We start from the raw sequence: 27,613 nt of genomic DNA, 5'->3' as shown, positions 1-27,613 counted from the left end.
AAAAAAAAAAAAAAAAAAAAAAAAAAAAAAAAAAAAAAAAACCTTTACAAACAAAAAAAAAAAAAAAAAAAAAAAGAAGATGTGGTATATACTTCCTACAAATAAAAATATAATCATAAAATAATAATTATATACATATATATTTATAATTCTGCGGAGAGGAGGGTCTTTTTAAATAGAGAAACCATACAGGGAAAGATCAACTGATATGGCTACATCAAAATTTAAACTCCTACCTGATGAAAGGACTACAAGATGAAAGACCAACAACTGAAAAATGCTTGCAACATAAAGACAAGGACCTATGCATAAGAGCTAGTACAGCTCAATGTGACAAAGATAACAGAATAAAAAATGGGCTAAGGCAACAAAACACAACATACCCAAACTCATGGAATGTAACAAAAGCAGTGCTAAGAGGGACGTTTATAGCAATAAACGCCTACATTAAAAAAGAAAATGTCAAACAACCTAACTGTACACATCAAAGAACTAGAAAAAGAACAAACTAAGCCCAAAGTTAGCTGAAGGAAGGAAATAATCAAGATCAGAGCAGAAACAAACAAAACAGGCACTCGAAAAACAACAGAAAAACATGAACTAAACTAACAGATGGTTTTTGGAAACGATAACAAAATTGACAAACGTTCAGCTAAACTAAGAAAAAAGAGAAGACTAAAATTTATTTAAATTCAGAAATGAAAGAGGAGACGTTACAATCAGTGCCACAGAAATAAAAAAGATTATAAGAGGCTACTCTGAATAATTATATGTAAACAAATTGGAAAAGGACAAATTCTTAGAAACTTACACCTACCAAGACTGAATCATGAAGAAATAGAAAATCTGAACAGCCCTATAACTAGTAAGACTAAATCAGAATCAAACCTTCCAACAAAGAAAAGCCCAGAACCAGATGGCTTCACAAGTAAATTCTACCAAACATTTAACTAAGAATTAACACCAACCCTTCCCCAACTCATCTACAAACTTAAAGAGGAAGGACCACTTCCAAATTCATGTTTTGAGCCCAGCATCACCCTGGTAACGAAGACAGAAAAAGACACTACAAGACAGCTACCTGATGAATACAATGCAAAATCAATAAAATACTGGCAAACCACAATCAACAGCACACTGAAAGGATCATCTACCATGACCAAATGGGATTGATTCCATGGGATGCAAGGATGATTCAACACACAAAAATCAACCAATGTGATATACCACGTTAACAGATAGAAGGTAAAAATCACATGATTATCTCAATAGACGCAGAAAAAAACATCTGACAAAATTTAACATCCTTTCATGATAAAGATGCGCAATAAACTAGGAATACAAGTAAATTACCTCAATATTTTAGAGGCCATGAATGAGTGGCTCAGTCAGTTAAGTGTCTGACTTCAGCTCAGGTCATGATCTCACAGTTTGTGGGTGTGAGCCCCATGTGGGGCTCTGTGCTGACAGCTTGGAGCCTGGAGCCTGCTTAGGGTTCTGTGTCTCCTTTTCTCTCTGCCCCTCCCCCGCTCACACTCTCTCAAAAATAAAATAAAAACATTAAAAAAAATTTTTTTTAAATGCCATGAATGAAAAGCCCACGGCTAACACCATACTCAATGGTGAAAAACTAAAAGCTTTTCCTCTAAGGTGAGGAACAAGTCAAGGATGCCTACTCTTAACATTTCTATTCAACACAGTACTATAAGTCCAAGCTAGAGCAAGTAGGTAAGAAAAAAATTAAAAAAGCATCCACATTGAAAAGGGATAAGTAAAATTATCTGTTTGCTGATGACAAGATCTTGTATGTAGAAAACTCTAAAGATTCCACACATACACACACAAAAACCCTGTTAGAACTGGTAAGTGAATTCTAGAAAGTTGCAGGATACAAAATGAACATACAAAAATCAGTTGTGGGGCTCAGTTGCTTAAGCGTCTGACTTCAGCTCAGGTCATGATCTCACAGCTTGTGGGTCTGAGCCCTGCATCAGCCTCTGTGCTGACAGCTCAGAGCCTGGAGCCTGCTTTGGATTCTGTGTCTCCCTCTCTCTCTGCCCCTCCCCCACTCATGCTTTGTCTCTCTCTGAGAGACAAAAAATGAATATGTTTAAAAAAATAAAAAATAAAATAAAAAATAAAAAATAATCCGTTGTGTCTCTATACACTAACAATAAACAATCCAAGAAGGAAATTAAGAAAAAACAATCCCGTAAATGGCATAAAACAGAATAAAATAAATCTAATCAAGGAGGCAAAAGACTGGTACACTTAAAACTACAAAATACTGCTGAAAGAAGTTAAAGAAGATACAGAAAAATGGAAAGACAACCCATGGTCATGGACTGGAAGACTTACCGTTGTTAGAATGTCCATACTACCCAAAGAGATTTACAGATTCAATGCATCTCCCAACCAAAATCCCAGTGGCATTTTTTTAACAGAAAAAGAAAAAACAATTCTAGAATTCATGTGGAACCACAAAGGACTCTGAACAGCTGAATCAGTCTTGAGAAAGAACAAAGCTGAGGCTTCATACTTCCCAATTTCAAAACATATCACAAAGCTACAGTGATCAAAACAATATGGGCATAAAGACAGATATTATATACCAATGGAATAGAATACAGAGTCCAGAAATAAACCCACACACATATGGGCAACTGATCTTTGTCAGGGTACCAAAATAAACAATGGGGAAAAGATAGTCTCTTCAACAAATGGTGTTGGGAAAACTGAATATCCACATGCACAGAATGAAAACTGACCCTTAGCTTATACCATACATAAAAGACTTAAAAATAGACTTGAAGCTATAAAGTTCCTATAAGAAAATATAGGATGAAAACTTTGTGACATTACTCTTGGCAACGATTTCTTGGATAGGACACCAATGGCACAGGCAACAACAGTAAAAATAGACAAATGAACTACAACAACAACAACAAAAAAGTTTTCGCACAGTCAAGAAAACAATCAACAGAGCAAAAGGCAACATACAGAATGGAAGAAAATATTTGCAAACCATATATCTGACAAGTGGTTATATCCAAAAGATATAGGAAACTCCTACAACTTAACAGCAAAAAGAAACAAACAACCTGATTACAAGAGGGGCAAAGACTAGAACAGACACTTCTCCAAAGGCATACAAATGGCCAGGACATCTGTGAAAAGATGCTCAACAACACTAATCATTATAGGGAAATGAAGATCACCTCACATCTGTTAGGATGGCTATTATAAAAACAAAGAGAAAATAACAAGTATCAGAGAGGATATGGAGAAACTGGAATCTTTGTGCACTGTTGGTGGGAATGTAAAATAGTACAGCCAATATGGAGAACAGTATGGAGGTTTCTGAAGAAATAAAAACAGAACTACCATATAATACAGCAATCCCAGTTCTGGGTATTTATCCAAAAAAATTAGAATTAGCAAAGGGGCACATGCACCTCAATGTTTATAGCAGCACTATCAACAATAGCCAACTTAAGGAAAAAGCCAAATGTCCATTGACTGATGAATGGATAAAGAAGGTGTGGTATATATACATATATACAATGGAATATTACTCGGCAATCAAAAAGAATGAAATCTCGTCATCTCAACAATGTAGATGGAACTACAGTGTATTATGCTAAGCAAAGTAAGACAGTTAGAGAAAGACAAATATCTTATGATTTCACTCACATATAGAATTTAAGAAACACAAAAGATGAACATAGGGGAAGGGAAGGAAGATAAAAACAGAGTTGGAGGCAAACCGTAAGAGACTCTAAAATACAGAGAACAAACTGACGGTTGCTGGATGAGGGGTAGGCTAAATGGGTGATGGGCATTAAGGAGGGCACTTGTTGGGATGAGCACTGGGTGTTAACGGAAGTGATGAATCACTAGGTTCTACTCCTGAAAACAATACTATGCTGTATGTTAACTAACTTGAATTTAAACTAAAAAAAAAAAAGAATTCAAGTATTGTGCTCAGTGCTACGTGTAAAATTTCCAATGTTTACACTAAACTTTACATCTTAAGGAGAATGCTGTTATAGCCTTCGTATCCTACCATCTACAAGTGTACATGGCTTAAATACTGAATAAAAAGTCATCTGTCACAACTAAGGAAAAAAAAATTAGAATCAGGATCTTGAAGAGGTATCCACATTCTCATGCTCACTGCAGCATTGCTTACAATAAGCAAGATATGGAATCAACCCTAAGCATCCATCGATGGATGAATGAATAACAAAAATGTGGTATACCAGAAATAAACCCAAACTTATATGCTCAATTAATCTACAACAAAGGAGGCAAGCATATACAATGGGGAAAAGATAGTATCTTCAATAAATGGCGCTGGGAAAATTGGACAGCTACATGCAAAAGAATGAAACTGGACCACTTTTTACACCATACACAAAAGTAAACTCAAAATGGACTAAAGATCTAAATGTGAGACCTGAAACCATAAAACTCCTAGAAGAGAACACAAGCAGAACTTCTTTCACATCAGCCTTAGCAACAACATTTTTTCAGATGTCTCAACAGGCAAGGGAAACAAAAGGCAAAAATTAATTATTGGGATCACACCAAAATAAAAACCTTTTGCACAGCACAGGAAACCATCGACAAAATGAAAAGGCAACCTGCTGAATGAGAGAAGATATATGCAAATGATACATTCAATAAGGAATATCCAAAACATATAAAGAACTTATACAATTCACCACCAAAAAAAACCAAAAACAAAAATAATCTGATTCAAAAATGGGCAGAAGACCTGAATAGACATTTTCCCAAAGGCATACAGATAGCCAACAGACACAAGAAAAGATGTTCAACATCACTAATCATCAGAGAAATGCAAATCAAAATCACAATGAGATATCACCTGACACCTGTTAAAATGGCTAGAATCAAAAAGACAAGGGGTGCCTGGTTGGCTCAGCCAGTGGAGCATGTGACTCCTGATCTCAGGTTGTGAATTCAAGCCCCATGTTGGGTGCAGAGATTACTTAAAAATAAAAACCTTAAGGGGCGCCTGGGTGGCGCAGTCGGTTAAGCGTCCGACTTCAGCCAGGTCACGATCTCACGGTCCGTGAGTTCGAGCCCCGCGTCGGGCTCTGGGCTGACGGCTCGGAGCCTGGAGCCTGTTTCCGATTCTGTGTCTCCCTCTCTCTCTGCCCCTCCCCCGTTCATGCTCTGTCTCTCTCTGTCCCAAAAATAAATAAAAAACGTTGAAAAAATAAAAAATAAAAACCTTAAAAAAAAAAAAAAAGACAAGAAATAACAAGTGTTGGCGAGAAAGTAAAGAAAAAGGAACCCTGCTGCATTGTTTGTGGGAATGTAAACTGATGCAGCCACTCTTAGTGAGGAGGTTTCTCAAAAAATTAAAGATAGAAACATGATACAAATCTGATAATTCTACTAGTGGGTATTTACTGAAAGAAAATAAAAACACCAATTCGAAAAGACATGTGCACCCCTATGTTTACCGCAGCATTATTCACAATAGCCAAGATACGGTGGCACCTGGCTGGCTCAGTTGGTTAAGGGCCCAACTCTTGACCTTGGCTCAGGTCATGATCTCACAGTTTGTGGGATCGAGCCCCGTGCCGCTCTCTGTGCTGGCAGCTAGAGCCTGCTTGGGATATTCTCTCCACCCCCCACCCCCACTTCATGCTCTCTTTCTTTCTCTCTCAAAATAAATAAATAAACTTAAAAAAAAATACAATAGCCAAGATATGGAAGCAACCTAAGGGTCCACTGATAGATGAATGGATAAAGAAGATGTGGTATTCATATACGACGGACTATTATTCAGCCATAAAAAAGAATGAGGTCTTGCCATTTGCAACAACATGGATGGACCTAGAGGGTATTATGCTAAGCGAAATAAGTTAGAGAAAGACAAAACCCATATGATTTCACTTATATGCAGAATCTAAAAAAACCAAATGAATACACACACAGAAAAAGCAGAAACAGACTCACGAATATAAAGAACAAACTGATGGTTGCCACAGGGGAGGGAGGCAGTAGGATGTGCACAATTGGTGAAGGGGACTGGGAGATACAGGTTTCCAGTTATGGAATGAATAAGTCATGGGGATAAAAGGTGCAGTAGAGGGAACAGAGTCAATGATATTATAATATTGTTGCATGGTGACAGATGGCAGCTACACTTATAGTGAGCACAGCATGAAGTACAGACTCAGTCAAGCACCATGTGGTACACCTGAAACTAATGGAACTTTGTGGCTCAACTATACTCAATTGTGGAATATTATTCAGTCATTTAAAAAAAAAAACTCTGTAATATGTGATAACGTAGATGAACCTGGTGAGCAAGATGTTAAATATTGACTGTATACATTTCAATAAAAAGTCAAATAAATGTAATTAAAGTGAAATAAACTAGTCACATAAGGACAAATGCTTCATGATTTCACTTCTATAAGGTATCTAGAGTAGTCAAACTCATCAAAGCAGAAACAGAATGATGGTTACCGGGAGCCTCAGGGGATGGGAAGGAAATGGAATGGCTGCTCAATGGGTTTAAGTTTCAGTCATGCAAGATGAAAAAGTTCTAGAGATCTTCTGTACAACATTGTGTTTGTAGTTAACAATATGCATTATACACTTACAATTTTCTTAGGAGGGAATCTCATATGTTTTTCACAATTAAAAAAAAAAGAAAAATGGACAAAGGCTACAAGCAGGATAAGAACAAATACAAAAGGCAAACATATGAAAAGATAATAATAGACATATACCCTCTGATACAAGAAATTCAATCTCTCGGATACTGTAACCTGCCATAGAAATATAGGGGCACCTGGGTGGCGCAGTCGGTTAAGCGTCCGACTTCAGCCAGGTCACGATCTCGCAGTCCGTGAGTTCGAGCCCCGCGTCAGGCTCTGGGCTGATGGCTCGGAGCCTGGAGCCTGTTTCCGATTCTGTGTCTCCCTCTCTCTCTGCCCCTCCCCCGTCCATGCTCTGTCTCTCTCTGTCCCAAAAATAAATAAAAAACGTTGAAAAAAAAATTAAAAAAAAAAAAAAGAAATACAGACACAAGGACAAGGGGTTATAGAGCATCTACAAAGATAGTTTACATTTATACTAAACACACACATACATACACTCTCTAATACATTCTGTAACTACACAGTTAAGTAGGTAAATATACAGAAACAGCCCTACAAGCTGATTCATGCCAAATGTGGCCTCCTGCGAGGTGGGATGGGTGGGTGGGTGCAGCATAGGCAACACAACACTGTATTTTTTTAAACTATAAAATTTTTATTCTGCATTTTCCTAGGTGGTTTTAATTTTCCTGAGCATCTCTTCATACTGCTGGTGTAATTCTGAGATAAATGATTATAAAATATATCATTATGAACACACATGGAAAGAAAGCCACAACACTGAATAAAAAAATATGTTGCAGGGGTGCCTGGGTGGCTCAGTTGGTTAAACATCTGACTCTTGATTTCCACCCAAATCTTGATCTTGCGGTTCATGGGATTGAGCCCCTAGCCAGGCTCTGCGCTGACAGAGCCTGCTTGGGATTCTCTCAACCTCTCTCTCTCTCTCTGCCCCTTCCCTGCTCACATGCGTGTGCTCTCTCCCTCTCTCTCTCAAAATAAATAAACATTAAAAAAATACATTGCAGAATAATGTGTAGAGTACCTATTTTTTGTTAAAAACAAGCAAAATGTTTCTGAAAAGAAAAAAAAGTTCTGAAAAAGTATAGAGCACCAAACTGTTAACAAAGACTAACTGAAAGTCAGGCTTTTATTTTATACATTTTTATATTTCTAAAATTATTTTAGTCAATAGCACTTCTGTAATACATTTTTAAAATTTTAGACCATTTTAAAATTATCCTTTAAAATAAATTTTAATGATACAAATTGCTCATAGTCTACTAGGTGACAAAAGGTGGGCACAAAATTACATATAAGATACCTATCGCAGGCATTATTTTTAAAACACAAAGGAAATAGTGCGCCTGGGTGGCTCAGGCAGTTAAGCCTCTGACTTTGGCTTGGGTCACGATCTCGCAGTTTGTGAGTTTGAGCCCCTCGTCAGGCACTGTGCTGCAGCTCAGAGCCTGGAGCCTGCTTCGTGTTCTGTGTCTCCCTCTCTCTTTGCCCTTCCCTTGCTTGCACTCTGTCTTGCACTCTCTCAAAAATAAACAAATACTAAAAAAATTATTAAAAAAAACCCACAAAGGAAATACAGTTGAACCTTGAACAACACAGGGGTCAGGGATGCCAACTCCGCATGCAAATCTGAGTATAATTTTTGATTCTCAAAAGAAGCCTTACTGATAACATGCAGTTGATTAACACATATTATGCATGTTATATGTATTATATACCGTATTCTGACACAAAGTGAGCTAGAGAATAGAAACTGTTCGTCCGTCTTCAGCTCAGGTCATGATTTTGAGCCCTGCATTGGACTCTGTGCTGACATATCAGAGCCTGGAGCCTGCTTTCAGATTCTGTGTCTCCCTCTCTCTCTGCCCCTCCCCCACTCACACTTGGTCGGTCTCTCTCTCTCTCTCTCTCTTTCTCAAATAAATAAAAATAAACTGTTAAGAAAATCACAAGGAAGAAAAAATAACACTTGTAGTACTGTACTGTTTTTATGGGGGAGAAGTCCACATATAAGTGGACTCATCCAGTTCAAAACTGTGTTGTTCAAGGGTCAACTACACAGGAAAATGTTTACAGTTACACCTATGTTATGTGGTTATGGTGACTTTATTTTCTCCTTTACAAATGTTTATATTTTCCATGTTTTCTAAAATGAATGCGAATCCCTGTGACAATCAGAAGAAATAAATCAAAGTTACTTTCAAAGTAATGGAGCACTGAAGGAAGATTATCGTTGCCCTGCTCCATCTGGAAAGGAGTGAGAGGGAGCATGGGAAGAGGTAAAGCATGGAGGCTGAAGTCAGAACCCCCAGCCCAGCTTCCCAAATGTGAGACTACAAGGAGCCCACTCCACAATTCTTTCTTCATCTATAAAACAAACACATAAAGGGTAATGATATCAGGGCCCGCCTCACACAACTCAGTGAAATAAGGCAAGTACCTGGCATACAAGAAGTCAAAAAGTCTGAGCTATTAAAAATCAAAAACTTTAAAAAAAAACAAAAGCAGCAAACAAACCATGATTGAGGACAGTCTGATATGAACTCTACTACCTCCCTCCTTTGCCAAGAAAACCTCACCTAGAAATGCTAGATAAAAGTCAGCACCCTCCACTCCTTACACATATAGCTAAGCTGAAACCAAGAGAGAAAGCCGAGCCTGCAGTGCAAGGAACAAAAAGGAATCAACCAACAGTGAGCAGGTGCCAAAGCTGTAGGACTCAAGGGAAAAGGAACCTGGATATAGTTCTTAACATCTAAGGGCTGAGGACTGGGGACTTAATCCCAAGGGAGAGGAGTCCCAAGGGCTGAAGGTCCCTTGCATGACAGGAACCAGAACTGAGATACATGCATAAAGCCAGAGGCCATGAAGGAATACATTTCCACCCCTCATTAGATGGGGCTTAAAAAAATTGCACACCAGCCTGGAGAAGTAAGGGAACTAGCCTTTTGCCAGGGCCCTCATGGAAAAATAGAGTCCATAAGAAACAGAAGCCCAGACTCTCACCAGACACAGATGGAGACTCCAAATACACATTACTCCAAAGTAATGACAACTAGCTAAACTCGCAGGGCCCCAGCAGAGGAGAAAACAAAACTCCCCTTAGGAATGCCTCCATAATCCAGAGCACATGGGACTCCCATGGAAACAAATCCCAACTCAAAATGAGCTTCCACTGGGAAAACAAAAACACCATAAGAGGAAATAAACCATCATATGGGAGAGTAACAAAAGAACTTGTACTCCAACGATAAGATAATAACAGAATAATCTAAAAGCATCTTTAAAATAAGCATGTTTAAAGAATGGCATGGGGCGCCTGGGTGGCTCAGTCGGTTAAGCGTCCGACTTCAGCTCAGGTCACCATCTCGCGGTCCGTGAGTTCGAGCCCCGCGTCGGGCTCTGGGCTGATGGCCCAGAGTCTGGAGCCTGCTTCCGATTCTGTGTCTCCCTCTCTCTCTGCTCCTCCCCCGTTCATGCTCTGTCTCTCTCTGTCTCGAAAATAAATAAAAAAACGTTAAAAAAAAAAAAATTTAAAAAAGAATGGCAGAATGTTAGTAATTGGTGAAAGCTGGGTAAAGGACACAGGCAGTTCATTACCATTCTCTTTTCTTTTGCATGTTGGAAATTTCCGTAATAAAAAGTCTTAAAAATTCCATAATGTAAAGTTTTTTAAAAAGTTAACATGTCTGGGGCACCTGGGTGACTTAGTTGGTTAAGAGTCCCACTCTTGATTTTCGCTCAGGTCATGATCTCACAGTTTGTGGGTTCAAGCCCCGCACTGAACTCTGCGCAGACAAGGTGGAGCCTGCTTGGGTTTCTGTCTTCCTCTCTCTCTGCCCCTTCCCCACTTGGGCATGAGTTCTCTCTCTCAAAAACAAACAAACATTAAAAAAAGAAACATTAATAAAAAAAGTTCAAGATGTTCAAAGAGCTCAAAGGAAGGAACAGAAGCCAATTGGTAAAAACAGGCAGATTTTTAAAAGCCAAAAAAAGTACAGAAATTAAACATTAAGATAAACACACACAAAATTTTTTTAAATTGGTTCCATGCCCTTTGTGGGGCTTGAACTCACGACCCTGAGATCAAGAGTTGAATGCTTTACCGACTGAGCCAGCCAGGTGCCCTGTAAGATAAACAATTTTTTAAGTTATTAAGTAGAATAGACAGAGCTGAAGACAGAATTTAAAATTGGAAAATACAATGTGAAAATGTTCCAGCATGCAGGAGAATGACATAAAGAGATAAGGCTATATACAAGAAAAGATACAGAGAATACTGATTGAGAAGGTCCAAATACTTCTGTTAGAACAGTAGTGAAGAAAAAAAAGAGCAGCCAGAGGAAAAAAGGAGACAGATCAGGTCGAAGGAGCAGAAAAAGGCCCAAGTGGAAAAAAAAAATTAAGTCCAAACCTAGAATACTGAAGTACAAGTGAAAAATAGCAGAGCCAAAAAAAAAAAAAAAAAATCTTAAAAGCCACAAGAGAGAAAAAGGAATCACAAAAGTGACAATTAGACCGACAATAGACTACTCAACGGAAAAATAGCTGCTAGGAGACAATGGAATCATATCATCAAAGTGTTAAGAAAAATCAAGGTCTGGGACACCTGGATGGCTCAGTTGGTTAAGTGACTGACTCCTGATCTCAGCTCAGGTCTTAATGTTTTGAGTTTGACCTCTGCGTTGAGCTCCACGCTGGGTGTGGAGCCTAAAGAAAAGAAAATCAAGGTCAATCTAGAATTTAAAACTATGAACAATCATACAAGAGTAAGGGAAAAATGAAGATACAAATTAAAAACTTTTTATCAGACATACCAAGGCTGATTTTACTATACATACAAATCTCTGCTAAAAGAATTAGTAAAAAAAGGAAAAAGAAGACCAAGCCCAAAGGGAAAGACTGGGCTGTAAGAAGTCATGGAGAGGAAAGAAAAGGATAGGCTTGTTGGGAAGTCTAAATAAATACTTATCATTAAGGGAAAAAATTAATTTAGGGGAGGGGTTAGAACAAACTGCAACTAAAATACTAGCCACAATAAACTGGAAGATGGGAGAATAAACGTTAAAACTAGAATCTTGAAGGTGCTAATTTTTTTTGATAGTATAAAAAGTCAAGAATGCAAGTTAAAAGCTAAACATAACCAAAAAAAGAACAGAAACAAATTAATTTCTAAACCAGTAGATGAGACAAAGACTGAATTTTAACGTTTATTTTTAACGTTTATTTATTTTTGAGACAGAGAGAGACAGAGCATGAACAGGGGAGGGGCAGAGAGAGAGGAAGACACAGAATCTGAAACAGGCTCCAGGCTCTGAGCTGTCAGCACAGAGCCTGACGCGGGGCTCGAACTCACAGACCGTGAGATCATGACCTGAGCCGAAGTCGGACGCTTAACTGACCGAGCCACCCAGGCGCCCCGACAAAGACTGAATTTTAAAAACTCCATCATGGGGCACCTGGGTGGCTAAGTTGATTAAGCGTCTGACTCTTGATTTTGGCTCAGGTCATGATCTCACATTTCATGAGATCGCGCCCCACGTAGGGCTCTGTGCTGACAGCGCCTTCTTTGAATTCTCTCCATCCCTCTCTGCCCCTCCCCCACTCATTTTTTTTTTCTCTCTCTCTCTCTCTCTGAAAATACATAAATTAAAAAAAACAAAACAAAACAAAACCTCGGGGCACCTGGGTGGCTCAGTCAGCTAAGCATCTGACTTTGGATCAGGTCATGATCTGAGTTCCAGCCCCACGTCAGACTGTGCTGACAGCTTGGAGCCTGGAGTCTGCTTCAGATTCTGTGTCTGTCTGTCTGTCTGTCTGTCTGTCTTTCTCTCTGCCCTTCCCCTGCTCATGCTCTGTCTCTCTCTCAAGAATAAATAAACATTAAAAAAATATTAAAAGAAAAACAACCCCAATCAAATAACAAAAGACAGGAGAGAAAAAAATAACAAGCAAAGAAAAACTATGGTCGAACTGAAGACCCAAGGACAGAGGGTAGAAATAGATCCAAGTGTATCACCCATCCTAATAACTACATGGATCAAATAAAGCTAATAAAAAGGCAGAGATTATAGGTCTTTTCAAAAGAATTTATTTTATTTGAGAGAGAGAAAACAAGCATGCACAAGGGAGGAGCAGACAGAGAGGGAGGGAGGGTTGGAGAGGGAGGGGGAGAGACAGAGAGAGAGAGAGAGAGAGAGGGAGGGAAGGAGGGAGGGAAGCGGGGCTTGAACTCACAAACTGTGAGATCATGACCCCAGCCAAAGTAGGATGCTTAACCGAATGAGCCACCCAGGCACATGAGACAAAGAAAATCTTAAGCAGGCTTCATGCCAAGCTCAGAGTGAAGTTCAACTTGGGGCTTGATCTCATGACTGTGAGATCATGACCTGAGCCAAAATAGAAAATCAGATGCTTAACCGACTGAGGCACTTAAGACGCCCTGTTTATATGTGGTCTTAAAATGTAAAGATTGGAATGTGTCAAGGGCACCTGGTGGCTCAGTTGGTTAAGCGTCCAACTCTTGATTTCAGCTCAGGGAGCGCCTGGGTAGCTCAGCTGGTTAAGCATCTGACTTCAGCTCAGGTCATGATCTCAGAGTTCATGAGTTCAAGCCCCACATCAGGCTCTGTGCTGATAGCACAAAGCCTGCTTGGGATCCTCTCCTCCCCTCTCTCTCTGCCCCTTCCCCAGCTCTCTTTCAAAAATAAATAATAAAACATTTACAAAATAAATAAATAAAATTAAGATTGTGGGCTGTGTGAGGAAAAAACATACTAACACTAGTCCAAAGCAAGCCAGTCCTACACTGGAATACTTTAATTTACTTCTCTGAAACTGATTACACACACAAAACTTAGTAAGGATAAGGAAGATCTGAATAACACAATTAATAAGCTTGATCCACTAGATACACAACGCCACATCTATCAAAAACAAAACTGGCATTCCTTCCAAGCACATGGAGAATATATAGAAGCTGATCATACATAAGGCCAACACAAAGGACATCATAAAAAATTCCAGAAAATTAGTATCATGCCAGTTCTGTAACCACAATGGCTAGAACTTAATTACAAGCTAAATGAGAGGGTGGCTGGCTGGCTCAGTCAGTAGAGCATGCAACTCTTGATCTCAGGGTTGTAAGTTCAAGCCCCACACTGGATGTGTGGCATACTTAAGCTATAAATTAGTATTTTTTAAAAACCTACACATTTTTTAAAAACCCACATACTTGGAAACTAAAAAATACTTCTGAACAACCCATGGGTTAAAGAAGCAATTACAACTGAAATAATGAAGTGTTTAGTACTAACCAATGAGAACATTACATATCAACATTTGTGGAATACAGCAAAAGTGCAACCCTGGGAGAAATCTACAGCTTCAAATGCATTTATTAACAAGAATTTCAGAAGCTATATAAAACATAAAATCAATTAGCCTTAAAAACAAAATAGACACAGGGGCACCTGGGAGGCTCCGTTGGGTAAGCGTCCTGACTCTTGATTTTGGCTCAGGTCATGATCTCACAATTTGTGAGATCAAGCCCCACATGGAACTCTGCGCTGACAGCGTGGAGCCTGCTTGGGATTCTCTGTCTCCCTCTCTCTCTGCCCCTCCCTCACTTGCTCTCTGTCTCTCAAAAATAGATAAACTTATAAAAAAAAATGAAATAGACACATACAGTGTACAAGTAAAATTTAGAAAATCTAAGATCAGTGGATAAAGTCTTTGTCAATACTTAGGTTGCGAGAGTATACTACAGTTTTATAAAATATTACCACTGAAGGAAATTGGGCAAAGTGTACAGAGATCTCTCTAAATTATTAAAAAGAAATTTTTTTTAAACATTTATTCATTTTTCAGGGACAGAGAGAGACAGAGCATGAGGAGGGAAGGGGCAGAGAGAGGGAGACACAGGATCTGAAGCAGGCTCCAGACTCTGAGCTGTCAGCACAGAGCCCGACACGGAGCTCGAACTCAGAACTGCGAGATCATGACCTGAGCCGAAGTCGGACGCTCAACTGACTGAGCCACCCAGGCGGCCCTCTCTAAATTATTTTTTATATTGGCCTGTGAATCTGCAATTATCTCAATGAAAATTTCAATTAAAAAAAAAAAAAAGGCCGAAATATCAAACACTACCACCATGAAACGCTGGCAAGGATGTGGAGTAACAGGAACTTTCATTCGTTGTTGGTGGGAATGCAAAATGATACAGACACTTTGGAAGACAGTTTGGCAGTTTCCTACAAAACCAATCATATTCTTAACCTACAATCCAGCAGTTGCACTCCTTGGTATTTACCTAAATGAGCTGAAAACTTACGTTTATACAAAAACCTGTACACAGATGTTTACAGCAGCTTTATTTATACTTGCCAAAGCAACCAAGATATCCTTCAATAGGTGAATGGATAAACTGTGGTACATCCAGACAATGGAATATTACTCAGTGCTAAAAAGAAATGAGCTATCAAGCCATGTAAAGACATGGAGGAAAATTAAATGCATATTATTAAGTGAAAGAAGCCAATCTGAAAAGGCTATATACTGTATGATTCCAACTATATGATATTCTGAACTTTTTAAAGTGTTCATTTATTTTTCAGAGAGAGAGAGACAGAGTGTGAGCAGGGGAGGGGCAGAGACAGAGGGAGACACAGAATCCGAAGCAGGCTCCAGGCTCCAAACTGTCAGCACAGGGCCCGACTCGGGCTCAAACTCACGAACCGTGAGATCATGACCTAGGCCCAAGTCAGACACTTAACTTACTGAGCTACCCAGGCTCTCCCAACTATATGATATTCTAAAGAAGGTAAAACTATGGAGACAATTAAAAAAAAAAAAAATCAGTGGTTGCCAGGGAAGGAGGGATGAACAGGTGGAATACAGAGGATTTTTAGGGCAGTGAAACTACTCTGTATGATACCACAGTGGAAGATATATGTCATTATACATTTGTTAAAACCCACAGAATGTACAGCACTAAGAGTGGACCCTGTGTAACCACAGACTTAGGGTGATAATGATGTGTCAATATAGGTTCACCGATTGCAGGAGATGTACCCCTCTAGTGGGGAATTTTGACAGTGGGAGAGGCTGTGTGTAGGTTGGGGCAGGGACTATACAAGAAATCACTGTACCTTCTACTCAGCTTTGCTGCGAACCTAAGACTGCTCTAAAAAAAAAAAAAAAAAAAAAAAAAAAAGAAAAGAAATAACGCCACTGATGTTAAAAAAAAGAAAAACAAAAACAGGGCAAACTAAAAGACAGTGGAAGACACAAATATTTATTCAGCACCTATTATCTGCTATCACTCTGCTAAGTACAGAGATACAATGATAAGCAAAACAGATATGGTCCCCGTCCTCTTATAGCTTACACCTAGTATAGGAATCAGATGGCAAACAAACAAAGCAACCACACGAATATAAAAGTATAATGTTCAATGACAGCATATAACCCGATTTACAGCAAAGGTGAAGACAGTGCCTCTGAGAAAGAGATGTTTAAGGTGAGAACTGAAGGCGGGATAAGAGCCGAGAGGAATGTTCTAGGCAGAAAGACTAGCATATGAAAAGGCCAGCGTGGTTGGAGTAGAATGATAGATCAGGAGATTCCCAAAAATAAGGCTGGACAAACAGGCAGGGATCAGATTATAAAGATTTTGGCTTTTGCAACTGGAGCAACTGACACCACACTTGGATGGCATTAACGGAGTGACATAATCGGATTTATTTTTTAGAAGATCATTCTAGTTGCTGTGTAGAGAATGGATTAGAATGGGGGAGGGAAGACAGAAACTTGTGGATAGCTCCAGCAGTAGGTAGGCTACCTGGATTAGGTAGGTGATAGTGGAGAAGGAGAAAAGTGGCACAATTCTAGACATTTCAATGGGAGAACTGGTAAGACTTGGTGCTGGACTGGATGGCTATCAAATGGAGTGACAGAGTAGGAGGTATGAGAGATGGTCAACTCTGAGGTTTCTGACATGAAGACCAAGTGGAGAGAAATGTCACTTCAGAGAAGGAAAAATAAAGGAGGAAGTAATTATAGGGGAGTAGGTTGGAAAGCAAGAGATGCCAGGAAAATACCTAGGTGGACATTTCAGGAATGTAGTTGGGGATACAGCAATTGAGCTCAGAATGGAAAAATGGGCTCTAACAATGCATACTGGAGTCCATGGCTTGTGGGCAGTATTTAAAACCATGAGAGTGAAAGAAAATTGCTCAGGAGAGCCTATATAGAGAAGGTTTAAGCCCAAGCCCGGGGTAACTTGGGGTTCTAGCAGTCGCACAGAAGACAAAGGAAAATAAGCCAATGGAGGGGCTATGGAAAGCAAAGGAAGAGAATGCTTCAAGGAGAGGGGTCCACTGTATTTGGAACCACTGAGAAATCAAGTGAGGTGAGGGTAGGTTGGGCTTAGCAACATGGCGGTCACTGGGAGGCCTCACCAAGAGGAACTTCAGGGACACGGAAGAGACAGAGCCCAGACTGAAGTGCACTGAGGAGTAAGCAGGAGATGACAAAGTGGAGGTGGGGAGTGCAAACAATTCCTCTGAGCAGCTCTGTTGTGGGGAGGGGAGACAATGAGGACCAAGCAGGAAGGAGATGGCCAGTCAAGGGAAGGTTTTTAAAAAGTGACTTCTCATTCCCTTGTCACAAATGAATCAGACAGACTTACTGATTAAAGGAGATTTTTGCTGTTGTTGTTTTTAAATTTGGGAGATAGCAGAACGCACATGAATGTGGAAAAAAGCTTCAGAAGCCAGTGGGTCCCAAGAAACAGTCCTTTCTCTGATGGAGCAAGTCCCTGAGAATTAGGAGGGGATGGGATCTCAGACACATGTAAAGGGATCAATGTTTGGTAAGAACTGTAAGGAACTAACTTAAGTTGCGACCATGCCTTTATAAGAATAAGCTTTATGTAAATAAAGCTTCGTTCCACCTAAAGAAGAAATATGCACATATCCCTATTTTTTTTTTTAAGTAGGGTCCCTGCCCAATGTGGAGCCCAACGCAGGGCCCAAACTCACGATCCTGAGATCAAGACCTGAGCTGAGATCAAGAGCTGGATGTTTAACCGACTGAGCTGCCCAGGCGTCCCCCCACGTATCCCTATTTTAATGTGGAAAGAAGCAGCTTCAAAAGTGCAATGGTTTCTCAACAAGGAGAAAATAAAAAATTTTTTAAAGGTGCAGACTAAAAAAAAAGTGCAATGGTTTCAGCTGACATAAACCTGAAATGTTTCAGAGAACTCCAGAATACTAGAGTTTGGTTACAGCTCTGGGAAACTTGAAAAGAAATTGTTTTAGAGCAGTATCTAAGATTTATGGAGCACCTTACTTATACGGGTAGTAAAGACTAAAGGATTACAGCTTCAAAAAGATCTCAGTGCAGGGGCACCTGGGTGGCTCAGTCGGTTGAGCGTCCGACTTTGGTTCAGGTCATGATCTGGCGGTCTGTGAGTTTGAGCCCCGCGTCGGGCTCTGTGCTGACAGCTCAGAGCCTGGAGCCTGCTTCGGATTCTGTGTCTCCCTCTTTCTCTGCCCCTCCCCCGCTCATGCTCTGTCTCCTCTGTCAAAAATAAATAAACATTAAAAAAAAAAACATTAAAAAAAAAAAGTATCTCAGTGCTAATGACAATCTGACCCAACCCTTGTATGACGGTATAAATTGTACAAAGGTCTCTCACTTCTATTCTTTGCCCACCTTGGTAATGTCTTTACAATTGCTCACTGAACACAGTAGGAGAGGATTACCATCCTGTGGGATAGATGGATGCATGGGTTCAGAATGGCAGGCTAGGACACCTGTCCCAATCAAGCAGCGAAGCTAGGATCTAAAGCCACATTTTTGGCTCCAAAACCAATACCGATTTACTAATTAAATCTGTTACCAATTAACAAGTTTGCTGAATATTTACGGCTTAACCTTTCAGGGTTAATGTATAAAAGGGCAACCAAGTCTAAAAATCACCACAGACATTTTTAGACATTATGGAATGCCAGGCTGGAAGCACCACTGGTAGAAATAGATGAGACAGTACAAGTTCTGGGTCTCAATCCTCTCCTCAGTGACAGTTTGGTCTCCCAGGTGACTGTGGGGAAAGACATGAACTCAACACAGACATTGAAAGTAGAAGTGACAAAAACTTTAAGTTTGACAAACTCTTCAGAGACCAAGACCAAAACGCAAAGAAACAGAGTCTAGGGCGGCGTCGAGGAAGGCACGGTGTACGTTCTGTTTCCAATCACACAACGTAAAGCAGGGTTTCTCAACACGGTAGTAGTGACATTTTGCACCAGGAAATTCTTTATCGTGGGGGACTGTCCTGTGCAGTACAGGATGTTTAGTAGTAGGGCCTCTACTCACTATATGCCAGTAGCACATCTCCCACACCCCAGTCACGACAACCAAACATGTCTCCTGACGTTGTCAAACAACCTCTGGGAGCAGGGTGGAGGGAGACTGACCTCAATTCAGAACCAACCACTGGCTGGTTCCACTGTGATGGCAGAAGCTAAGGGCACACAAGACAGACCTACAAAGAAAGCGAGGAAAGCTTATGACCTTATTTTTTTCAGGCACTAGTTTGCACAGTCTTTACAAAAAGCATCAAATGTTCCAAGGACAGGTAGCATGTACCGAGAAAAGTAGGCCTAGTCCAAGAAACGGCACCTTACTACTTAGAGGAACTCTTAGTAATAGGTTTTACAGACCAAGCAGTCAGCCATCCTTCCTCCTTCCCACACTTGGTGACCGAGGTGACCAGCAAAGCAGGCCGAAAATCAGACACCTACACTCGGCTCCCCCATGCCTACCAAGCCGTTCCTCATCTTTCTATTCTCTGGCAGGGAGTCTACACCCTTCTGGAAACCTTCTGGCTCCACTAACAGGCTCAAGACAGACAAAGCCTGTATTGCCTGAACTACCCTCTTCCCAGGAGGGCAGAAGACCACCTCTAATAGGCCAGTAACACCCCCCATTTGGTTGTATGCTGACAGGGCTCTACTGATCTCCCTTGAGAGAAGGGACACTCAGCTCTTTGTCTGTTGCCTTGTTTTACAATTATTTACTCTGCCTATCGAAATCTGATGGGCTTTAGAATGCTTGGTTCAATGGCATTATCTATTTTCCCATCACTCTGGTGTCAGAGAATACTACATTCTGTCTAACGATCCAGGCCTTAAGAAGCAATTCTTTTCTAAGAGTTTCTTTAAGGAGAATCCATAAAATTATCTTGACTTCCCATGTTCTAAGAAAAGGGCTACAGAACAAAAGATAATCTGTGGAATCCTTAGGCTTTTAAAATTTTGCTTTTTGCTTGGCAGATGCCTGCTGACCCAAGTCCCCAAAGTCTTGTAAAATAACTTGAGTATTCCTGCTGGTTTCCCAAGCTGTGCTAGCCATGCTGTTGTCAAAATTAACTTTTTTACCTTGGTGTGTGAATGTCCGAAACAAAACCTCATTTTAAAATATCTGCAGCATTGCTATGACTGGGCAGCTGGGCTTCGGCTGACTTAGGACAGAGTGAAATTACTGCCACCCAAGCCCCAGTCCTCCTGGAGGTTTCCACACGGCCTCTGCTTAGACTGTGAGCACCTTGAGAGGGAAGCCCACAGTTAGTCCATGGAGCTCAGTCCCTCCCTGCAAAGAAGCCTTTTACAAAGAAGACTTTTACAAAGTCTGTTGTGTAAAAGACCAAAATGGATACTGCAACACATTAACAATGAGATCATTTTGTATTACCTGTAGAAGATCTCTGTAACTATTGCTGGAGCAAAGGATACCCCGTTCCTGCTCTCTACAAGTCAACTGCATCAGAAACAGAAGACTGTGAACAATAAAAAAGCTAATTTCATGCTCTGTGATGGTTCCTATAGGCTCTCCCCAAGTATAGTTTTTCAGCACCCCCTTCCTAAGCACAGCTTTTTAAAAGTTGTTTTGTTTTGTTTTGTTTTGTTTTAATCCCAAGCACATTATTTACTTCTTTAAAAGATTAAGGGTACCTGGGTGACTTGGTCGGTTAAACATCCAACTTCAGCTCAGGTCATGATCTCATAGTTTGTGAGTTCAAGGCCCGCGTCCACCTCTGTGCTGACAGCTCAGAGCCTGGAGCCTGCTTCAGATTCTCTCTCTCCCTCTCTCTCTCTTTCTCCCCCACTCACACTCTTGTTTCTGTCTCCTTTCTTTTTGCTTGGCAGGAGCACAAAGAGGAGGAGGGCACAGACCAAAGCAATTTTCTAAAATTAAACTCTAAAGGAAAAGGTGTGCATCTGAGGTTTTCCCCAACCCAGTTCTTGGTCTCCGAATCCAAGGGGAAGGGAAATTTGGGGCGTGAGATTAGGCCTCAGCTACGCGGGCATTTATAAAACATCCTGGCAGGTGCTCTCTGCCAGGCAGTCTATAATTAGTGAGTGTGCCTCAGAAACTTAAAACGAACTCAAAGGGTTTCAGAAACCATCAGCCAGCCCCTGAGCACTGAGCTGTGTAGTCCTGGGGCCACTCCGCCCAGAACACGGCGCTGGGTGCCCGCTACCGTGCATCCGTGTGTGCATGCACACGCCGGCTGGGGAGAGTCTCTTTTTTCAAAGCTCTCATGGCTTGACCTCAACACCTGCTACACTTCCTGAAGACAGACAGGCTCTGGAGCTCCACTTGTTCCTCGCACGCGGCTGCACTTTCTAGGAACGACCGCACACACGCAGAGGCTGGCCAGCTGCCAAGGCGGGGGCAGCCCAGCCGCCTCGGGCCTGAACTTTCCCAGTGCTGTCAGGGCGGGATCCCGCTATGAGCTGACTCAGCGGCCGGCATGGAACTCTGCCAGCCACAAGGCAGCGCGGGGGCTGCAGGCAACTCACAGATGTTTTGCTAAACCAAAGCAATCAGCCAGGAGGCGGGTCTGGGCTGGCGGCCAGGCTGCCGCTGTCATGGAAGCGGGGACTCTCTGATCCAAGTCCCAGCTCTGCCACTACCTCCTGGTGATCTGAGGGAAAACCTCGGTGCACCTCGGCATCTTGCCTGCTCCGGGGCCTGTGTGGCTGCGGTGGAGGAGGTGGAGGACGGTGCATAAAAGAGCGTCTGGAGCACTCCTACCTACCGTGCTAGCTCAGTCAATCCTCACAACACCCTTGGGAGGTACGCCTGTTTTCACTTCACAGACGAAAGGATGCAGGCTCACAGACTGGGAGCCCTACTAAAGGATCACAAGGGTAATAAATGGAAGAAATGGGAACTGAACCCCCCACTTTGCTAGCTCTGGAATCTACTGCAAACACTGCTGGGGTCAAACGCAGATCAATTACACAGAGCTCCTGTATTCAAAGCCGCTGATTTTTCAGGTTCCAAAGGACCTTTCTTACAGGACTTCTCAGTTGCCCTGTGAACACCCACAGCTCTTTACAACTTATTTCCAAAGAGCAAAGCACCACTGGGCCGCATGAAGAGCATGTACTTGTGGGGAGTACCCAGATACTACCAGCTTTATCACGAACTCCCTAAGCCCCAGCAAGTCACTTAACCTGGAACAATCCACCAACACTCCCATTCTGTTGGTGAGGAAAAACTGCATGGCAGGTCAGAAAGGGAAGAGGAATCAGAAGCCAATGGCTTGGTTGACAACACAGATTCCTTGGGCTCCACCCAAATAGAATTCATTCTTATTTTTAATGTTTATTTATTTTGAAAGAAAGAGGGAGTGCATGCAAGCAGGGGCAGGGGCAGAGAAAGAGGAGAGAGAGGGAGACAGAGAATCCCAAGCAGGCTCTGCACTGTCAGCACAGAGCCCAATGCCAGGCTGGAATTCACAAACCATGACCTGAGCCAAAAGCAAGAGTCAGACACTTAACTGACTGAGCCACCCAGGCGCCCCCCAAATATAATTCTTTAAGACCCTGGGATCTGTATTTTTTAAAGCTTACAAAATAACTGTGATGCTCAGCCACGTTTGAAAATCACCTGCGCATGGGGCACCTGGGTGGTTCAGACGTTTAAGTGTCCAGCTCTCGAGTTTGGCTCAGGTCACAATCTCACGTTTGTGAGATCAAGTCCCATGTGGGGCTCTGTGCTGAGTGTGGAGCCTACTTGGGATTCTCTCTCTCCCTCTCTGCCCCTACCCCTGTCACAGACAGACAAACAAACAAACGCCACTTGAAAATCACTTCAGCTTACCTTGGCTAAAATTGGAATTTTGAGGTCTACCTTTTCCTGTTTCAAAGGGGGTGGTATAAGGGTGAAATGAAATCATGTCTACAATGCTCTTCGTTGGAAAACACACACAACACAGGTGCTTCTTGTCAGCTACACTTAACTGCAAAACAACAAAACTGTCCTTAAAGAGTACGATCCTGGGTTAGCCTGGGGCTATGAAATGGTCTTAGGCAAGACTGTTCTCTTACTAATGTACAAAAACTGTAATTAGAGTTGCGTGTTGCATATATTTAGATATCCCTCATAACACTGTTGCAACCTCATCCTTCCTTTTTAAAAAAAGAGATTGTACTGACATTCTTTCACATCCAATTTGAAACTATATTCGGAGGACACACTTCATTGCTGTAATCAAGAAACGAGTATGGGGAAAAAAAACTCAAAGTCTATTTACGGTGAGACCGTTGGGTCACTGAAGCGGGGTGAGAAGGCACACACTGGGGGAGACCCCGGCCCTGGCAGTACCCCTCTCAGCCAGCCTTTAGGAAGGACAAATGACTCCCTGCACCACAAAGACTGACCTGCTTGAGCTGCTCATCCAGATTCCAGCTCGGCTGCCCAGCTGTGGAGACGGAAGGTGGGGCCTTGGAAGCATCTTTGGTATGGTCTTCTTTAGCTTGCTGTCCCCGTGGCGGGAGCCCCGGCGCTGGAAGCAGACAGGACACAGGTGCTGCTCTGGGGTCCTGGCGAACCACTTTCTGCACATGAAAATACTTTGAAGGAGCCTGGGCCTCTTTCTCAGCCACCTCTGCAACTTCATCATCCCCATCCTCATCTTCCAGACCTCCTTCCTCTTCCTCAGGCTCTGAGTTCACGTTGCTCCGTTCAAACACTCGGGCCACTGCTGTGGCTGGTGGAACTCTGGCTAAGGGCCCCAGGGCAGGGCTGCCAGAAGACCTCCCAGGGGTGGCGGAAAGGAGAGTCTGCTGCGCGACCAACTTCTGGGCATATAAGAATGGGGCTTCCCTCATCTGTTGTCCCTGCTTCTCCCTGGCATCCATCTGCAGAGGAGCCAGGTGTGGTGGCTGTGGCGGTGGCGGCGGCGGCGGCTGCTTCTGTTGCTGCAGTGGCTCCATCACTGCCTCGAGTTTCACCCACCGATTGGCATGGCTCTGAACCTGGGCACAGCCCAGTGGGCACACTGGGTCTGAACCTTAAGTGATCAACAGAAACCACAAAGAAGGAGAAACAAGGGGGGAAAATGTAAAACAGGTATTAAAAGACTTTCTTTTTTCCACTAAAGGGAACACTTTAGTGTTCTGAAAAGTTCTGAACACTAAACATACACTCCTAAGCCTGGGTTTTAAGAGGAATGAGTGGACTTGGGGGGAGGGAGGTTGGAGGGGACGTAGTGAACGGTGTGAAGACAGGATGAGTCTCAGCAGAGGCGGACTACCGTGGGTTTAAAAAGAAGTAAATCCAGACAATACCTAGCCTGTGAACTTCTGTGTTCTGACCTTTCTCTCTCAACATTATCAAACATTAGCCAGTTTATTACTGTGAACTTCTGTGTTCTGATCTCTCTCTCTCAACATTATCAAACATTAGCCAGTTTATTACTGAAAAGGCAACTGGGTTTGCACTGTACAAAGGTGGTGAGCATGAAAACCTCAAGAATAAAGGAAAGAAGGTCCTGCCTACAAAAGAGGGAACACTGTTTACGTTCCCGGGCCCATCAGAGAAAGAAGTACCATCCAAGCCAGACGCAGAGCAATCAGGAAGACAGAATGATTTCTCTCATACCAAAACAGAACCTAGCAAACGGCTTTTAGGTTTAAACTTTTCAAATTTCCCAGATCAAATTGCCAGCCTGCTCTTCAAGTGGGCTGAGCCATGTTAACTGTACATTATGGCCTCAAAGAGAATCCAATTTCAACAACATGAAAGAAATACACAAGGAGGCAAGAGTTTCAAATTGCAGTCGTCACTCAAAAAACAAACAGTGGGGGAATTCCTCTGGAGATTTTAAAGTTAATTAAATTGAAACAGATATTAATATTGTCTCAACAACAAGGTAATGCTTCTTTTTTATAAACCACCAAGTAAATCTCTTCACATCTCTTTTCTTTCTGATTCACTTCTACTATGATATTCTAAGACAAATACCAAAAAGAAAAGGCTTTCAGGCCAAAAGTACTCTAGGGACAGGTTTATCAGCATTCTTACCAATCAGTCTCCAAACACATCCCCCTTTCACACCCTCTTCTCCGCTAGCTCCCTCTTTCCCTCCCTCTTTCCTGTCCTCCTCTCCAGATCTCCACCCCCAACAAACCTCACTTGAGTTATGTTTCCCCATAACTGATTGGATTACTACGCACGGGCAAATTTTAGGTAACAGGACTCGCAACATGGCGTACAATGTTGTCATCACATGAAAGAAGAAGCTGCTTCGCACAGGTTGGGACTTGATATTTGCATTGTTTCACTGTTTTAGAACGGAGTATAAAGATTAAAAAAAAAAAAACTAAATGCCTTCAGTGTTTTCAAAAATTCATGGGGAAGTAATCACATCCCTAGCAATAAAAACTGTGTGGTTTTATTAATTTTTTAATGGGTTAGAGGAAAAAGGTACAATTTTTAAAGCTAGGCAAAAAAGCAGAGATAAGAATTCTCATTTTCGGTTTATCCGAGAAGCACTGCTTTTGCCTTTTGAATTTGGTGGAAGATTCAAATTCCAATTTGCCTCTTACTGCCTTTACTTCCTCTCTTGGCACTTGAGAAAGTGTGAGTTACGCCTGCAGCTTTAGCCCTTTTTATAGTTAACAGAACATGAAAAGACTTACACCCACATTAAATCCAGTTGGCAAAAGTATGCACTTAGGATAAAAACTGGCGTAAAAAAAAATTAAACAAAAGAATAAAGCAAATAATTCGGTGGTCATTTTAATTTTCCTTACAATCACTGCAGTCAATCAGTTACAAGAGAATAATTTTTCGACTGAGTCCTGCCAGCCATTGAACAACTGCTTCTTGTCCTGTGGCACCATCTTCTTAGTATGCTGTCCCCAGCAGAGGGGGAGGTGTCTCACAGCCTCTTTAGTAAGATTGAAATGACTCAGTTCCACAACTCAATACACACACCCTCCCCCAAGAGCCCATCAACCTCCTGTCCCTAAGCAGAAAGATCCAAACAATAATGCCACCTGCCTGTATTTAGAAAACTTGTGTCTCAGAAATCTAAGCCCGTTCATCCCTTCACACGGCCCCCTCCCCCATTTCCACTAAAGTTCCCGGACCACCATGCCCGGCGCAACGGACCGCTTGTAGCTTTGAACCCGGCCTCCCCTACCATTCCCGCTACCTTCGCTGCCGGATCCCTCTGGCCCTGGTCCCCTTCAAGCCCCACACCTCCTTCCCTGGTTACGCCAGCACCCCCCCCCCCCCCCCCTCTTTACCCCCCCCCCCCCCCCCCGCCTTCATTATACCCCCAATCGCAACCCTATCACTTTTACCTCCACCAAGCCCTCTCAGCCAATCCGCTGGCTCTTCTTCGATCGCCCCAACCCCACCTATCCTCGCCCTCAGTTCCCGGGGGCCCCTTACTGTTCCCATCTCTTTATCTCAAATCACCCTACTGGTTGCAGGGCGCCTCGGGTCTCCTCCCGGCGCTCTCACTTTTCCTCCGCGGCCCCGCGCTCAGCCGGCCCGCGCCTTCGCGTCTCCCCCCCACACACCTGCCTCCCCTCGCGTACCTCCACCTGCCACAGCCCCCTCTCCCGCGCGACTGAGGGAGCCGGGCCCCACGCGGCTTACCTGTGCGCAGCTCTCCGGGTCCGGCCGGGGGGGTGAAAGCAGCCACTCAGGCCCCGCCGCAGCAGCTGCTTCTCGGACTCCTCCGCAGCCGGGGGCCACAGCCGGGGCGGGGCCCGCACCGGAAGCGGCGCCGCGGGGCCGGGACCGCGAGCCCGGGGCGGGGCAGGGGCGGGGCTACACTGGATGGGGCGGGGCCTGAGGCCGGAAGCAGCCAAAATGGGAACGAGGGGGCGGGGTCAAGCGGAAGTGACTTCTAGGGACGGCTCCGCCCGACTGAGTCGTTGGCGGAAGCGGATGGAAGCTGGCGGAAGCTTCCGCCAATGGGGAGCTTGGACTCCGCGGCGTTCCGGTGTGAGGGCTTCCGCGCGGAGTTGAAAAGAGATGGGCTGCGTTCAGTCTTTTCTGTTCTCTGTTTGTGGAGGTGTGGCGCGGAGTCAGGTTGGTAGGAAGGTAAATAAAGGACGAGAGGTGTCCGTGTTTTTTTCTGCTTCCGTCCCCTTCCCAACCATCTGCTTTCAAACCGATTTGCCTCTGAGATGCCCTCTTCCAGACCAGTTTTCTCTGAACCTCTTGAACTGGGACCTGGTTGTGTTCCGAGGATGCTGCATCCTCTGGAACCCCCTCCCATGAATTAGTATTCTCACTTCCGAAGTTCAAAAGGTGGGGGGCTATGTGCCGAGTCCGGTCACCTCTTGTAAAAACTCTTGCTTCTCAGACACTTCTTAAGACTTTGCCACCTATGTAACCGCCTCTTAGAAACCATCTGTTTATTTGTGCATCCAGCTCCGTGTTTTAATTTTCTCTCCTCTATCTTCCATCTTGATAATTAAAGTGAAACTGACCCTGAACCATCTTGGGCCTCATCTTTAGCGACCCTGACATCAGCCTCCCAATCTTAGGCAAAAGCCCAGACCTTGTCACCAGAAACATTGTTGTGTCACAAATTAGTAATTGGAACATCCTTCCAATTGCAA

At 42.7% G+C, this 27,613-nt stretch overlaps 1 protein-coding gene across 4 annotated transcripts in view; it reads right to left on the bottom strand.

Annotated features, from left to right (window-relative positions):
* ARID3B (AT-rich interaction domain 3B) overlaps positions 1-26,780 on the bottom strand; it is a 58,410-nt gene extending 31,630 nt beyond the window's left edge. Inside the window, exons 1-2 of one of the 4 annotated variants that reach the window (XM_049613864.1) lie at positions 26,640-26,780; positions 23,408-24,039 (exon numbers count right to left, since the gene is read on the bottom strand). In XM_049613864.1, coding sequence (XP_049469821.1) covers positions 23,408-23,962 — 555 coding nt within the window. In that variant the 5' untranslated portion in view covers positions 23,963-24,039; positions 26,640-26,780. The other 3 variants (XM_049613865.1, XM_049613866.1, XM_049613863.1) reach the window with 3 other exon arrangements.
* Between the last annotated feature and the right edge of the window lie 833 nt (positions 26,781-27,613).

Source organism: Panthera uncia, assembly GCF_023721935.1.
Source record: "Panthera uncia isolate 11264 chromosome B3 unlocalized genomic scaffold, Puncia_PCG_1.0 HiC_scaffold_1, whole genome shotgun sequence".
NCBI lineage: Eukaryota > Metazoa > Chordata > Mammalia > Carnivora > Felidae > Panthera > Panthera uncia.
Note: the sequence above shows the minus strand (reverse complement) of the source record. Positions and strands in the feature narration are given on the sequence as shown.